The sequence below is a fragment of the Rhagoletis pomonella genome, unplaced genomic scaffold, assembly GCF_013731165.1.
Source record: "Rhagoletis pomonella isolate Grant_MI unplaced genomic scaffold, Rhpom_1.0 Rhpom_scaffold_00002, whole genome shotgun sequence".
NCBI lineage: Eukaryota > Metazoa > Arthropoda > Insecta > Diptera > Tephritidae > Rhagoletis > Rhagoletis pomonella.
Genome location: NW_023458556.1, coordinates 12,098,453 through 12,116,631, shown reverse-complemented (window position 1 = coordinate 12,116,631; position 18,179 = coordinate 12,098,453). Strand labels below are relative to the sequence as shown.

Sequence of the window (18,179 nt, the reverse complement as noted above, 5' to 3'; positions counted from 1 at the left end):
TGAGACCATGAACACCTTCTTCCCAAATAATATTTTGCACAAAAAATCCGGCCGGTATGCCAACCATGCATACATGATAATAAAAAAAAAATTATAAAAGTGTTTTTCGCACCTTTGTCATATACTAGATATTCGCATAAATATTATGACGTGGTAACAAACGTACATATGCCCGCTGCCGATTTATAAATGTAGCCATTTACATTGAAATACATATATAAATACAAATGTACGCAATCATTGACACTCTACATTCACAAGCATATAAAATAATTTAGCGCCAATTGAGATCTTTATATTTCTTTTAAATACACATACGAGTATGTATGCATGTGTGTACTTACACATATAGGCCATTGAGAAAAAAATACAACCTAACACTCATTTGTACATAATTTATTAAGTTCTAAATAGCTTCTAATTATAAAGATATGATTTCAATTGTGCTGCAGAAGGCAAACGATTAACCGGTAATCGGTAATATACTCCACTGGTAACCATACTCACTTCAGTCAGTCATAGTATGGTTGATGTTTTCATCATTTTCCTCGAAAACTAAAGGCTTAATTTATGGAATTGGCCATAAATTTAGAAGCTACGCGTGAGTAAAGATTAAAATTGTTAAAAAATAGATTTTTGTATTAGTGGTTACTTGCTGCATTGAATGGTAGAAGGTATAAAAAATAAACTTTTCACTACTAACAAACACGATAAAGTCCCTGCCGGAAATCGGGCTATGACTGAACGACAAGAATTATTTTTTTTTTTACTCTATAACCAAAGTAATTTGGGTATGAACTTATTCGGCTTTCACTAGATTTGAGTGCCATAAAAGGCTCCTTTCTCGTGCAAGACCACCTCCTAATCAGACTGAAGGATTTTGGTTGGGATGTGGTTGAATGTGTGGTCTCTTTGTACAGGAAAATTAAGTAGTAGGTACTCCTTAAGGTGTAATAAGATCAGCTCTAAAAGGATATCCATAAACTTTTATCGACCTGCCCGGAATAATCTTGAAAAAGGTTAGAAGGGTTAGAGTTATGGGTCATCCGAGACTTCATCAATGGGATGATCATATCCAAATTTTTTCAAGCATTATTAACAGAGTAGAAGGTAAGAAATTGACCTGAAATCTTGGCAAGAAGCATCTTTAGACATACATACATATTTGTTTAATGGTGATACTGCCCTTAGGTTAGGTTAGGTTATCAGGTTGCCTCCGTAGATGGAGGCCCACTAAGACACAACTAATCTGTCCGTTGTGTTGCATTTAAGAGGGAAGAGGGAAAATGCTGCACTTACAATTCAATAAATTTTTCATCAAGTATATATCAACGAATTTTTTATTTTTTGTATTTTACCTACAAGGTACACTCACACATACATACACAATACGATGGCGTATATATATTTTTTTTTATTTAAACGGTCTGCTGGCCTTCTTTTACGGCTAGCGTTCTAACCCTCTTGCGCCACCTCACCGCCGTCAAGACCAACTCTTCTCAAACGGACAAAGATCTTATTCACTAAATTAGAAAAGCGTCTACGCGTCATTACAGAGGGGGAAATACTATAATAAATTTATTTATAGGCACTGAATATGCCACGACGGCGACATCTATTATGGTGCTGTGACACCAAACGAATGCGGCGCCCTCAAGAAACTCATATAAAAAACATGGAAAATCTGACTTAAATACATAGCTAAAAATGCAGACTTTACGGAGCTACAAACATACATGAATACATACATGCATAGGTGTGTTAACGAGCAAATATATACATACATAAATATTCATATATGTACCTACATAAGGGCGGACCAATTTTTTTTTACTAAATATGCGCGTATAGCATAGAAGGATTCTACGTGTAATTCTAAGAAAATTTGTCGAAGAAACTGGGTCTAAAATCAATTTGGAGTTTGCCAAATTGCGAAAATAGGTTTCGAAGAAAATGTGAAAGTTTTCAATGTTGCGCCCTCTGATGGAAGTTTTAAGAGAAATTCCTTTTTATACAAAATTTAAGCATTTCTTTACGACACTACAGCAAAGTAATATAAAGGCATAGTAGAAAAAATCGTCCATACAAATTGTCCCATCCTAATGTACATACACGCATAAATACATACATTTGTATGTATGTTTAAGCGCTGGAGATCGGAAAAGAAGAAAAAAAATACATAAATAAGTGCGAATGTTTATTTATTTGTTTCTTTACAAGTCTGTTTAAACAATTGTTGTGCAATCTTCAAAACTATACATTTTCTGATTAAAAGCGAATTTGCCCCTCCAAAAGCAACGAATGTAAATGCACGCAATCTTCAACCGCTTAGTGTTAATGTTCGGGGCGTCAGCTTGTTGCATTAAATATATACATACATATGTATGTATAGTGTTATTTATGACGTATCACATGTACATACATACACACACGTATATATTTATGCTACGTGTGTATACAATTATACATTTATTGGGCGGTATTTAAATGATTAATGTATTCTTTTATGCACACAAAAGTATTTTCTCAAACTGATATCTTCCTAGCCTTTAGTTCTATGCAATTTCGCCAAAGTCGAGTGGCATTTTCTTTCTAAAAAAAATAGTGCATTTTCATTGCCCTCTCCTTAGTATTTGTGCGTAGAGGGCACTGAGAAGGCAAAATTTTCCAGTAGAAAAGAAAACGCTATAAGTATTGATTTAGTAGCTGTGGCAGCTAAGTTGTCCACTAATGACAGATTTCTGGCTAAATAGTCTTATACACACATGCTTATACAAAGTATTCACGGTCGTCTACGGGTAAGCCACTCGTTCTTTTGGATGTTAGCAGATAATCTGTGGGCCATTTGATGGAACATGTCATACGTAATAGTTTTTCCGATTTGTTAAGTGCCAAAAATTAGAATGGCTATGAACTATTTATATGATGTTATTTATTTTTTGTTGCTTATTTTAGGCATAAGTACTTTAGTTTTGACATCGTTGCGTGGGAGGTGTACTTGACAAAAAATACTGATGAAACGTTTGTCAAATTGTGATATATCTATGTATATGATGACGAAATTCACTCAGTATTGGAGACTTTTTTATTTTAGTAAACTACATAGGCCAAAATAGCAAATTTTGACCTAATCGCAAAAAAGTCCGTGTACGTTAAGCGTTTTGTATGTGTTGATCATCAAGATGATTATAATTTTAAAATATATATCCGTATATATATATATGAAAATAGTATTATATATATTAAAATATCCAAGTTAATTATAAACGGTTTTCATGCTAGTTATTTTATTATCATTTTTAGCAAGGAATATCTACGGTGAGTAGAGGAATTAAGAATAAAATAATTTTTCCCTTCTTTGATTAGTGTGCTTTTATTTTCGGTAGGTACATATATATTCAAAGCTTTGGGAAATGCCATCTTGGCGCTCTTTAAACAGTCTGTACGTAGTAAATATCAGCAGTGTGACGTATAAATCAAAATGATATTCATATTTTAGGTTAGGTTAAAGTGGCTGCCCGCGCAGAGCACGGAGCACACGTAGGCTGGAAAAGCCCGCTGTGATACCACTGGCCGAAGCCATTTGTTTCTTTCGCTCCCTTATAGCGCTCTTACACGATATTCATTTGCATACATATGTAAATGCTACTTTTCTGATGCGTTCTCATATATAATACATACCAGTGGATGCAAAAAAGTAGCGTTTACATATGCAAATACATATCGTGTAAGAGCGCTGTTAGTAACTGAACCACCGAGTGCGTTTAATATAGAACAAAAAGTCGAGGACGTTCGCGGAGTTCGAGTCGGCTAAACAATCTAGAAAGTACTTGTTGAAGAATTGGTTGCGCGTATTGGGAAGGCCGGCACAATAGCAGAGATAGTGTTCGCAGGTCTCCACTTCTCCTTCTTCTCTGAATCTGCGACAAAAGCCGTTGGTGGAGTATCCTAACTTTTTTCCGTGTGTGCCCATCAGGCAGTGTCCGGTGATTACACCGACTACTAATCTAAGAGCGGCTGGGCCGCTCATCCGTGTAAGAGCTATGGATCGCCTTACATTAATCTTCGACCAAATTTTCCTGGTAGTATGGCAGGTAGTTTCCACAGACCACCTGGTATTTACCCCCTCGATGAGTTCAGCCTTTAGTCTCTGTTTGTAGGAGGTTAGAGGTATGCGCGCATACTGAGCAGAATTTACTTCAGATATTTCCGTCCCCCTCTTTGCCAGCTCGTCGGCTAAGCAGTTGCCAGTAATGTCCCTATGGCCAGGGGCCCATAAAACAGTCAAGGCTCATTTTGATGCCAGCAGGTTGAGTCCGGTAAGCGAAAACTGAGGTTTGGCCTGGTTGAGTTTGTGGCCCCTTCCCATTCGTTCCTCTCTGGGATTCTTGTGGGACATTTGTTGTATAAACAGAGTAGAGGAGTGGTATAATCTAACTGTCGTAGATTATCCGGTGGAGTTTAGAGTTCTTTTGCGTGTCCGAGTCTGAGGTCTCTCCACGGCTGGATCGTATTACTATAACTATATTTTACTATTTAGAAAAGTGCATTGGCAATTTTAAAGAAATTCGTGGAGTGTGCAACTGGTGTTCAGAAACAGGTTGTAGATTGTTGTAGTATGTTATAACAGGAATGGTCTCTGGTCTGAAATGGAGTTACATATCACTTACGTATGTATGCACCTGACACCACATAGGAATCTATGTATTATTTCTGCCTTAAAAAACATTTACATGGTCTAGCCTAGAAAAATAAATTTACAGACGATTTGGTATGATGTTATTTTTCCAGCACACAGAAGCAACAGATGATCTGAGAACAATGCTGCAAGAAATACCCGATGAGAGTTCACAGATCTCTCTCTCTATCTAATTTACGGTGTTTTTTGAAACCTCTCTTAGCGTGGGTCCTGTCTGTACACGCATTCTGTTGTCTATTAAACTTTTTGTTCGCCCAGTAATTTTTAATCTACAGAACCATTGAATACTTTCGCACAAAACTTTGTGTTTTACTGGGCGTCCCACATGTTCGCTGCCATCATATCCCTCACACCCTGGTACCCAGCCTAATAGCACCATACTCTTGGTTCCAAGAGCTTTTAGGGTATTGAGACAATCACATACCAACTTTAATATAATTATTGGAATTTTAGTGCTAGTAAGTAAGTTGGCTTGATTCAACATAATGCAAATGGATTTCATGGTTGTTGTGCCTCCTTTAGGGCATTATGCATTAACCTCTGCTGAAGATCTGGCACATTGGTGTAAATTTAAAAATCATGCCGGTTTCTAGTAAAGCTTTCTTTCTGTATGCTAGGTGGCTATTGGCCGGTGTTAAACCGAAAGTTAGTCACTTTGGCAGAATGCCCCCAACCTTAATCACAAATTCAGACTGGCTGTGTCAGTGGATTTTCTCCAGTCGATAAGCAAATTCGTTGCTGTTTAGTCGCCGATCTCTTAGGTTCAGAGGTAACGATACACACATACTTATTATTATTATTGCACTAACTAAATATATCTAGGTCAAAAAAGTTTTTATTCATAGAAAAAAGCAGCTTACAGGTCAATGATCGATCCTTTAAAGTATAGACATTTGTATTAGTATAATTCTTCATTCACCTCTCTAGATATGAGCAACATCTGTGATCGATACAAGCTGACATGCATTTTACTGATACAAGCGCAATGCAAATTAAAATGTATACATACTCGTACTTACCCAGTGAGAAAAGCAGTAAGGCATTACATGCATGATAAATAGTGTAATGTATTTCTTATGAGTTCTAGATTATATTACTGTTGGATATGCAACCAACATTTTACCGTATACAAAAAGTCCCAAGCCGCTTATATTAAATCGTATACAGTCCTCGATTACTAGGTAAAGCAAAATGGAGTGCCCTACTTTTTTTCGCACTTCGCCGCGCCAAAAAAAATGCATATTCGAATGTGTTTTACTGATTATTTTTTCGATTACCATACCTTACATTTTCCCGCTGTGTATATTTGCATACACTTTTACATATGTACATTCGCTCGGCTATCAGCCATGGCATTTTCATGACCGGCACACTCATTTCGCCTATGTGTTCAAAGTGCAGCTATGCATCAATGACGTTTGCACTGAAATTAAGCGTAAAATTTTGCCAACGCTTTGTATGTTGATCGTTGGCTTTGGTTTATTACCGTTTGGATGCATATGCCTGCGTGTGTGTGCGCTTCTGGTTTGTGTATTTTTTTCTTCATAATTGTTGAAAACAATTACAAAAACCGCTCTGCTGCAATACAAACTTGGCATATTTTCAAAATCAATTTTCAAGTTGAATGCATATAGCAACAAACATGTACCGAAACTTAAATGTAGCAACAAAAATTAAAATATGAGAAAAAGAAAATACCAAATGCCGATCGCACTTAAATAGTATTTGCTTGCTGAACATTAATGTAGGAGAATTTCATTGGAGAGTAAATCAAGTTTATACACACTTACTGTGCTGTATTTATGTAGGTACATACACATATGTATATTCAAAAGAATAAAATCATTACCCTGCAGGGAGCGACGTTAGCTTACACCTAACTTAAGTCTGTTTACGCGAATACTAGTGCTAACTATTAACTGTATATTTTGTTCGAAAAAAGCTAACTACTTTTGTGGGGCGATGGCCGCAAAATTTGTTTAATTTCTTATTTATTTTTATTTTTTTGCATTTTTGTTTAATTAATTTAAATTCAACATTGCATATTTGCTTACATGTTCTGCTGTCCTATATTGGAATTCCGTCAGACATAACATCAAAATGATAATATGAAATTTCGAACTTCATTTTTTTCGTCCTAAATTCGAAAAAGAATTTGTGAAGTACAGAAAAAAATTTTGTCAAAGTAGTTTTTGTATGAGGATTTTTAAATAGAAAATTTTAAAGAAAACGAACTTCCAATTGCGTCTGCATGACTTCTGCACGACTTTGCAACTCACTTTAAGTTGGTTTTGTCATAGCTAATTAAAAATGTGGTATTTATTTAAAATCCCACCAAAAAGCTAACTATAAGTTGATTATTTTTAACAGTTGATAATTTGTCACTGCAGGTTAGTTAGTGCTTCAAGATGTATTTCTCTGGATTCGCTAATTTTCGCAGTATTTATTTACTTATTTTTACGCGCTTACATCCCATCGCAAGGAGTTTATGAAAAAGTTTGCTTTTTAGGATCCAGTTCGTTTTTATAACTATTTGCTTGAATTGATCCATATGATATATTGGAGTACTGCCAACCAAATTATGCCAACATATGTCAAAAATTTGATGCAAACTTCCGCGGCAGACGGCAGTGAACGTTGTACGTGTGTGCACATTAGGGTGACAGTTATTTCTTTTTAATAGTTAATTGTTAATATTTTAAATTCTAATCTTAATATTATAATATTTGAATAAATCAAAACAAATAAATTTTACCAAAGGACTTAGCTTAGCTGCATGTGTTGCCCATCATTTCCAGTTTAAGTAGAGATTTTCAGTGCTTCCGAAAGTACTGCAATGGGAACTTTTTCCAAGTTTTTTGTCACCCACACTCCCGTACTTTCCTAGGACCCATCATACTGCTATATTTTTTAAATTTATTTATGTATTTTTTAAATTAGTACAAAACGTGAAAACCATTCTTTCTATTACTTGAAAGAGGCACTCACTTTGCAAATTGTGATTTGAATATGGTTGAAGCAATGAAATTAAGCTTCGGTGGTTTCCAGTCGTCGTATTTCATTAGTAAGTCTAAAGAGTTTTTTTAGTTGAGGTTTCCAAGTTTTAAGATGACTTTTGCCATTACATGATTATGAATTTGCAATTTTCCTTGAAGATGGTAATGCCCAAGAGCCATAAAAAATATGTGAGCAAAGCCAGGGAACCATTTTTAAGTTATTCAGATTCAGATTCATTGCAAGGGATCATACCACATAGCACAAGTGATGTGGGTTTAGAAAAGGTATCCGTTTTTTTTTTTACTAGCTCGCCAACATCGATGTCGTTGGCATAAGATTTCTACTGTGCGTTTATGCAAAAAATGGCCTTTGTGGTATATACACCTCGGTCCACCACAGTCGTCCACAAGCGAGTGCATCAACAGACAGTTACACGCCTCACCGTGTACAAACCAACAGCACACACTAATTTGCCGTGCATAGAAAATCCCAGAACCTCGTTGCCTCCAGCGCATTGAGGAGGAGTTTTCTCACGCCTACCTTCTTCTGCCTACCCTGGCTCAAACTCATAGACAAAATGCTACAAAATTATCCTTCAAAAATCCCTACAAGAAAATAATTCCTGAAAGGAACACTTTCAGATTCTGCCATAAATACTCTTGGCTGCATGCTAGAGGATACAAATGCTGGGCCCGGTGTCATACAGAATTAAAAGACCTGCACACAGTCAAAACTACATCTAGGCTTATTGACAACTGCCAAACTCTATTGAACCAGCTAATCACGCACAACGGCGTGCAGTTTTGGTGTTTATGAGAGTTTTTATGGCAATGAAAAGGCTGACGCTCTTGAAAAACGTAGATCCCAATTGAGATTATATGGTCCACTCCAGAGAGCGGTTATCGCTTCGTCCAGAATCATAGAACATGACAACCCCTAAGGTAATTCATTACATGGCATGGTGCTGGGAAATTGATTAGGTATTAGAAAATAAATTTGGGAAAAGCTATTTACAATTTTTGTAACGACTGAGTTAAGCAAGCATTACCTATATGTCTGGGAAAAATGAAGAGCAAAATATTTTCATTTTATAAGAAATTTATATTTGCATACACAAACCAGAATTTTAGCACTCATCTAAAAGCTTTTTCTTGTAGAAAGCACATTGCCGTTATAAATTAACTGAACTTTCACCTCTTCCATTATTAATTAAAATTTTGATTGCACACATAAATCTAAAAATATGAAATTTCATCGACTTTACTCAAAATCAGTCAATGCCAAAATTAATAAGCTCAGAAAAATTCTTGCACACACGTTTTGTCTCATATATACACTGTCGGAAAAAAGTATTCGCACTGCGAATTTTTTACAATATGTATATGCAAAAACTTTTATTCTATTATTTTTACGCAAATTTTTTATAAACATATGGTTCATTCTACAACAAAAAGACATAAAAACATAATTTCTAAACTTTGTGCAAAACTCGCGAAAATTCAAAAAATTTTCATGCAAAAACTTTTTAATCCAATTTTTGAGAATTTTTTTGAGTATTCAGATTTGCCGCCCAATAAATTTATTCTAATCAAGTGGAAATTTGAAGGAGCTACGACTTAGCGTTGATTTTTGGCAATTTTTTTACGCAGTTTCTTCCATAAATAAAAAACTCCAGAATTGAATGGGTTTCAAAACTGCATACTCAAGAAAATTCCGAAAAATCTGATTAAAAAGCTGAAATTTTGCAGGCAAATTTATTTACTTTTGGCGAGTTTTGCACAAAGTTTAGAAATTTTCTGTAAAAAATTTGCGAAAAATTATTAGAATAAAAATTATTGCATATATTGTGAAAAATTTGCTGTGCCTATACTTTTTTACAGCAGTGTATGCATGTATGTACATTCGATTGTATGCATTTGTCCGTTGTAGTAGGAGTATGATTTTCCTGCGTCCTAAGTCATCTGCTTTTTCGACAGTCATACAAATGTTTATCAGAGCCTAAGAAAGCAGCTACATTTTTTCAATAATAAAATTTTATAGCAATATGGTGTGTTGCTTTAATAAATACAATGGATTTAATTAACTTTACTGCGAGTGTGTCCGAAATATTAAGATTCATCATAAAATAGCGTTGATCGCTCACATTTGGCGGCATCAAGACCTGACATGTGCGTTGTGTTGGTTGAAGTAAAGTAAATAAAAAAATACATAGATACTTGTACGTCTACCAAATAAAAAAAAAAAAAATCGATTATGACTTGCAGCGTACGGCAATGCCACTTTTGTCGCCTTCTTCAACAACAGGCGTGTGAGTAGAAGAAACACCTACGAAAAGGATTATTTGCCAGTAATGACAGACAGAACAATGGCGCCCCCATAAGCAGTCGGCAAAATAGGAAAATTGCCACCGCTCGCAACATTTCAAATTCAAAAAAATTGAATTGATGGCACGGGGCTTATGTTATTTACAACGTATTATTTTCTAGGTGTTATTGTTGGCTAATTTACGATACAAGTTATTATTAATATGTCACCGACATCAACATAAATTTTCACATTCGGACATTTAATCACATTTGGCATTAGTTTGTTTATTTTGTGCGTTAATGGTTTGCGTGTTGAGCCAATCAATTGTTGCTATTTTAAAGGTAATTTTATTAGGGACAAATGCGTCAGCAGGCAGCAAACACAGCACAGTGGAACAATGTTGTTTGCTAGCGTAATGTTTATTTAACTTATGGTGAGTGCTTAAGTAGCATTTCTTGTTGAAGGACTTCCATTGCGAAGAAATTGTGAAATTTTAAATTAAAACGCATGCAAGTGAAGGTTGTCAAAATAAGTGGAAAACATTAAATGCGCAAATGACGTGCAAGTGATGATGTTTGTGGTTGATGCTAATAAGCCACACAGAAGAAATAATCACGTGGTATTTGGAGCTGACAGGCAAATTTACTTTCAGAAAAACACTAAGAAGATTATGCATTCGACAAGAGTCGAATTGCCGGACGAATAATAGTCAAATCGCAATTAATATCTGCTACAAGATAGAATTTAATTTTTAATTTTGTTAATGTCAATATGTTTTAAAAATAAAAACGGACGTCGTTTAATACTTTGTCTACCGACTAGATGCGGATAGTTGGCTTGATACGGTGTTTCCCAGTCGCTTTCCAGGACACAATTAGCGCGTTGTTGCGCCGTTTCGATGCACTTCTCGCGGGGGATATTTTATCTATGCTCATTCTGTGTTGCTAGGTCGAACCATTTGGATTCTCTAATGAATCTACCGATTAGCGAAATCGGTATGGTAGCACCTGATAGGTCGGTTAGTTTTTCCAACATGTGTCTTCCTAATATTTTGTGCCTCATTCTCGAAAGCGCGGAACATTCATATGGGAAATGCTGGGCACTTTTTTCGTCATCGTCTAGTTGACAGTTGCGGAAAATCATGTGTATTATGGGATAGACCTATTTTTGACCTCTGGCCTTGATCTGATAAGCAGGCTTAAGGTCTTCGTCTTGTTGTAGCCAGACCATAGATTTCTCGCTAAGTTAGAAGTATATATATCTGACTATCTGCGTCTAGCCAGTTAAAGGAAATGCGAAGTAATCTGTCTTTGGACTACTTCAAGGGGGTAACCCAGTGCCACCGTTTGGAAGTCATCCAAACCAGTTCCTGCCTTCGCCAGTTCGTCCGCCTTCTCATTGCCTTCTATGTTCCTACATACATATGCAGGGGAATCTAGACTAGAGAGACGGTAGTTGACAGAGACACTGAGCTCAGTATCACTTTACATTTCCTAACTAGCTTGGATTTGGAAACCCCAAAACGCTATTCTTGTATCCGACTCTATCGCCAGGCATTTAAAAGGCTTCTAGCATCGCTAGAACTTCGGCTTGGAAGATCATTTCCCAATCGCAGAGACAGGGAAACACCGAGTTCGTCGTAGTAGACTTCCACTCCCACACCGCAATCCATATTGAATTTGTCGGCGTAAAGCAAGATCGCCTCTCTGTCGGCTACTGGGTCTCTTCTCCATTCCCTTATGGATGGCAATAACACTTGCACGTTACAGCTGAACTCCAAATTGCCTGCCATATAGTCTGTCGTCCTGCATAATTGCATTTGATTTATGTATCGAAATTTCTCCAAGCCGCAATTACTTTCAGTAATATACTCGTACGTATGTGCAATATAAATATACATCATAAATTTACAAATTTTAAAGCATTCATTGGGGATGGTATAGTTTACCATCCAATCTCCAATTAAAAATATTTAAAATAATTGTTACTTAAGTAAATAATTATTAAGATAAACTATTTATTTATTTATCACTCTCTTTTATCTATGCGTTTTTCAATACATATTTTTCTACATTAAGATAACTTAATTATTGCATTCTCTCATTTTGCAGGCGATTTTATTTTATACTCCAAGATGGCTGTGGAAATCTTGGGAAGGTGGCAAAATTCATGCACTTATCATGGACTTAGATATAGGAATTTGTTCCGAAGCCGAGAAAAAACAAAAAAAGAAATTACTATTAGATTACTTATGGGAAAATCTAAGGTAAGTGTGAAAATTTGTATATGTACATATGTGTGTATGTATGAGGCCATGAGATCCAGTATATCCTACCAGAACCGTCCGCGTAAATACCCCACGCAGTATCAGGCTATTTGTTACCCAACTGCTAATCTGTAAGAGGAGCGTTCCAGGCGAGTGCGATTCTTAAATCGCTTTGCATCAATTTTTGGACAAGTTTGTCTTGTAGATGGACAGGTGGGTCACCTGGCCCAAGTCCTCAAAGAGTTCAGTATTTAATTTGTGTTTGAGAAAGTTAAAGGTATGCCCACGCCTTTAATGTACCACGGATATTTTCGTTCCTTTTCTTACCAAGTCGTTGGCTTTGGAGTTGGATCAAGGAGAATTTATCGACAATCGATACGAATTTTATGGCCGTTGTTCCTTTAGATTTAATAGTAGCTGTACTGTCAGAATACATAGGGATAGGTCATTCTGTAAGGGCTGAAGCTGTGAGCCACCGAGCGGCAGTCATTATGGCGTTTAAATCTACCTGGAAAAACACAATAGTGGTCCGGTCAGAGAAAACAGAATTTTAGTGCGAGTTCACTAGAGTGAATCCCGCTTCCTACTCTTTATTTTAGCTTGGAACCATTCGCGTAGTTAGCTGTTGAGAATTTTTTCAACAACGAAATTAAATCAATCTCGCCTTAAAATCGTATCTACGACAAAAGCTTGGGTAGTTTAATGCAACTAGCCTCCCAAGAAGTTCTAAACTGTTTCCGAACTGGCCCCGTCCTTTAAGACTTAAAAAAATTGTTCCCACTCATAATTATTATCAATAGACTTTTATAATATAAATCTCAAAATAAGACTCTTTGAAGATTTGAGTATATTTATCTCAATGATAATTATTATGACAAGGCTTTTTTAATATAAGTCTCAAAATAAAAGTCTTTGAAGACTTAAAAAATATTTATCTCGCTGATAATTGTTAAGAGAATACTTTTATTATAAAAGTCTTAAAATAATAGTCATCGATGACTTAAAAAAATTTTCTCACACATAATTATTATCAAAAGACTTTTATAATTCTTTCGAAATTTTTGATGACATTTTAATACTCCACCATGAAATAATTACACTATGCGATAGTCAAAATCGGGATGGGATGAAACCAAAGGGAAATGTTATATCGGTCAAAAACAAGTCCCGGCGTTTCGCTGGGTCACGTCTAGGAATCGAGATCTTTTTTTGACATAACTCGAGAACCACTGGTCTGATTTTGCTCAAACAAATTTAAAAAAATCAAAAATTACAATTCCTTTAATCTGTTCATATAACATTTTTCTATATAATCAACAGTTTTGCCGGTAAAAATAAATGTATGAAGAAAAAAAATATTTTTTGCCTAAAATATTAAATTTTTTTAAAACTGTTGATTATATAGAAAAACGTTATATGAACAGATTAAAGGAATTGTAATTTTTAATTTTTTTTATATTTGTTTGAGCAAAATCGGACTAGTGGTTCTCGAGTTATGTCAAAAAAAGACCACCAAAGGTGACAATTTACCCTATATGATAGTTATATATATATCTCGATTCCTAGACGTGACCCAGCGAAACGCCGGGACACGTATAACTTCTTTTTTACCGATATAACTTTCCCCGGTAGTTTGAACCCTTCCCGATCACTGACCCCTACCATTTGTCTCACAGTGTTATTATTCTAGGTATCTGCTTATTACACTATGTTGACTTGGCTCCTTGTAGTTAGGCATAACTAGATTAAAAAGTTGGTTATGTGTTGCTATTCTGAACTGGGCGATTATCTTAATTTACCAACAATATTTTAATTGCCTGAACCTAATTTTTTATTAGTTTATCCTTAGTTATTTTCAACAAGATTTTAAGTTTGTTTGCATTTTTATTTGTTAAGCTTTGGAAATGGTTAAATACTGCTCAAATATATTCATGTGTATTATGCGGGAAAATATTTTTATGTAAAATAAAAAGAACACATCACGTATGAGTTTACAAAAAGTTTATTAGCACTATAGAAAAATCAATTCTTTATTGCGCGCGTATTCTCATACATACACAAAAACTTGGCTGTTACTTTTTAATAATTATAAATATTTGTTATATAGACATATGTATAGACATAAGTGTGTAGTTAAAAAAAACCTGGCCTCTTATATGTTTACTTTATTTACTTTTTTAATTAGGTATCACAACTGGTGGGCTTACAGATACTACGTGTGCGAATTATTGGCACTCATAAATGTGATAGGTAAGTAAATAGAAATTCTAAAAATATAATGATATTCACTGTGATTTCCAATTGCTTAATTAAGTACTAATTTCATAAAATCCTGATATTCGTTGAAGTGAGAAATACCAAACTTGCTATGTGGTCCACTCAAGGATATTTACAGTTTATAATCTAAGCGCACTTTTCAACAAATTATCAATTAGAAAATTTTGGTGTATCGGTTGAGTAGTTTTTGTTTGTAAATGAAACTTCCCGCTATGACCACAGAATTTGTGTAAAAGCTTTCAGCATTGCATTTCGATGGCACCAATTTCCATTTACCATTTACCTACCGTCAATTATCGCATACCCAAATCAATCAATATCTGTCTGTTAACATATGTACCTACAACAAATGCATTCAACATTCTCGTAGCGATAATGCGGATTTTTATTGAAATAGGAATTTAGAAATATGTATGTACTTTTTTCGCTTTGATAAACCCGCAAGATTTCATCAAAATAAACAAATTGTAGTACATAGTGTGTATGTTTGCCATAGTCTGACCACTGCCAACCACACAAAGAAAATATAAATACATCATTTATGTTTCCAAAATAAGCCAGCAACTGTCGATTATTATCTCGAATGCGTCGATCGCAAACATGTGGGACCATTCCAACAGATGTGGAATTTGAGGGAGAGTCGAGGGGAATTATTTTTGTATAAGCAATTTAGTAAAAATTGTTAATTAGCGTGCGTAATAGCGGATGAAAATTCGACAAGTGCAAATATTTATGTACTATACAATGTGTGGATGTACACTAGGGTGGTCCAAAACTGCATGTGAAAAAGTAAAGTCGGAATATGTATGTTCTCACTCCCTAGAATTGTTCTATACCGAAAAAATAAACCCATTTTTTTTTTCAAATCATAAAATATTTATGGCCGCTTGTTCAATGTCTGGAAATCACTGCCTCCCAGTTGGGCATCATTATCGGCTTTTTCGATATCCTGCATATCCTGCATCGAAAAAAAATTATTTTCAAGAATTCTATAGCATTTTTACGACAAGCTGTTTTTTTCCATATAAAATACATGGAAAACTTTGTGCGCTTTTAGCGACCACCAAATATTTTTTTATTTCAAATTAAAAAATAAAGGTATATTTTTTCTATATAAAGCAATCCTAGGCGGTGAGAGCATTAAAATTCCGACTTTACTTATTTTGGACCATCCTAGTGTACACACTTACAAGTGCATATACATATGTAATTATTATTTCCGATCAAAAATGAATGCAAATACCAAAGAAAGTATTTAGTCCACTAGAAGTTTCTGAGTTTGTTTACTCTCAAGCAAATAATGACGGAAAGAATTTTAAATAAACTTTAGTTTTATGTAGAAAATAGCTACATGAAAGTAAGAAAAATGAAATACATATGTACGTGCTATTAAATATATGTATTTCTAGCTAAACTGGTGCACAAGCATTTACTATTGTGTTTGACTGGGGCTAGGTCTATCCATATATTCGAATATCGGATATCCGTACGGAATCTATTGAGTTGTAAAATAAATAATATAATATCCGGTTATTAACCATTAATTTTGTTGTATGGACACCCGGTTAATATCCATTTATTGTGATATCCGTTTATTCGTATTTTCTAACCAAATATTCGGCTATTCCAACCCTAGTTTTGACTTATATAACATTATCTTTTTAAATAATTTAGATGGATGTAACCGAAAGACCTTTGCAATTTATGCTGTTACATAATTTTGATGGCTTGCACTTGTTATGAGCAATTGCCCCCTTCGAGTTTTAAACTCCCCTTTTTCTAATAGGCATAAACTGTAGTTATGGCTTAGTAGAAATGAACTAAAAACCGTTTGAAATCTCTACCAAAAGGGATTGAAATCTGACTGAAGGGATATGTTTACAGACGGCAATTCTGAATAAAAGTAAAATAAAAAAAAAAACCAGTCTATGCCAATAGCATCAGTATCCTTTTTCATTAGACTATGATGAATATGAGACCACATTTACTATTTTTCGAATGAGTTTCATATTATACATATGTAAAAGCTCGGTCCGGTGTAAACCAGATACGGGAAAGCCAGTTTATTAGACTAACAAATCCCTCCCTAGGGTATTTCATTCCTCTACACATGCCCATAACATAGCCGATTTATGCAATTTTATATGAAGATATAGCTTTAAGTGTAGCCTGATTTCATTGCAAGTGACAATAGGGAAGGTTTTTCGCCATAGAGATGGAAATCATAGGCTAAGGATCATAAGCAATCTATGTAAAGACAACCGTTTGGTGTGGATGTGAGCGGCTTTCTAGAATTGTGTGATTGCCGCCCTACTTCGATCTGGAATATTTTCTCAAAGATTGTTCTCTCGATTAATTAAACTGTGATATGGCTGCTTTCGATTTGTTTTTTTCCTACTTATATAAGTCTTAATAAACGAGGCTTTTTAATATAAATATTTATATAGCTAAATTCATTTTTATCTATTATTCCAGAAAAGAAACCATGCAGAATGTCAAAACCGAGACAAAAGAGTCAACAAATTTTCACAAAAATTGTGTTAAATAATTAGCTAGATTTTTAAATAAAATTAATAAACTGCCATTATTTCGCACAGAAGTATACTTCTTCAAGCGCTGGATTTACCAACCAACCCTTCTACAAAAATACGCTGTGCGAACTTTTTGTAATTTTCAAAAACTATACATTTTTTTTTATTCAAGACCTCAATTTGAAATATTTCTTTGCTAATATTTTTCTATGTGCGCGTGAATACATCCTTATACACAGAAAGATGTGTCAATTTGCATACGCTACGCTACACGCCCGTTCGTCATGTGGTATGAGTAACATTAACGGTAGCCAAATTTACTTTTCGCGGTCAACGGCACATACTTTCACATTACTTGTTACAACTTGGTGATGAAATCTTTTTCATTCTTTCGACAAAATTTAATTAGCATAATTAAATGAATTTTATGCAACCTTAAAACTTTACAAAGTAAAATCAGAATGCCAAGCGCAAAGATTTTTTTTTTAACAAATTTATAGACTTGTTGATACAACATAGTAAATATTTACACAATTTGTAAATTAATCTTTATATTTTCAATATACACTCAATTAAATTCGCATTTGCTAAAAAGGCTGACTAAACAATTTTTTCAGCTAATAAAGGCAAATAAAACGATTAGACAATTTATTGCCATGAAATTAGCAAACAGTTTATTTTACACCTACAAATGTTTTTGTTTGCATCAATTTATTACACTTAACAATTTACAAAAGTCGGTGTTTTTTCCAGAGAGCGAAATCAGCTAAATTATGTCTGTCTTGGACCTAACATTCCTTTTACTGGAACTCCGTGCATTTATTTTAGCTAATTGTTATTTACATAATAAATATTTAATTCGTGCATTTTTCTTTTCAGGTCAAATGTTTCTTATGAATCGATTTTTCGATGGCGAATTTTTGCAATTTGGCTGGAAAGTTATAAAATATATGGAGGATGATCAAGAAGATCGGATGGATCCCATGATCTACATTTTTCCCAGGATGACCAAATGTACATTTTTTAAATACGGTTCTAGTGGGGAGGTATGTCAAAGAAAAAATTATTTTAATGCATAAGTAATTCGATTTTTGTTTGTGTA

The 18,179-nt window shown here is 34.6% G+C and overlaps 1 protein-coding gene across 1 annotated transcript in view; it reads left to right on the top strand.

The window, feature by feature from the left end:
• Positions 1 to 18,156, top strand: part of LOC118734448 (innexin shaking-B) — a 155,485-nt gene extending 137,329 nt beyond the window's left edge. Inside the window, exons 5-7 of the mRNA XM_036464168.1 lie at positions 12,115 to 12,269; positions 14,455 to 14,519; positions 17,957 to 18,156. Coding sequence (XP_036320061.1) covers positions 12,115 to 12,269; positions 14,455 to 14,519; positions 17,957 to 18,156 — 420 coding nt within the window. The remainder of the gene's footprint in view (positions 1 to 12,114; positions 12,270 to 14,454; positions 14,520 to 17,956) is intronic.
• Positions 18,157 to 18,179: the final 23 nt, after the last annotated feature.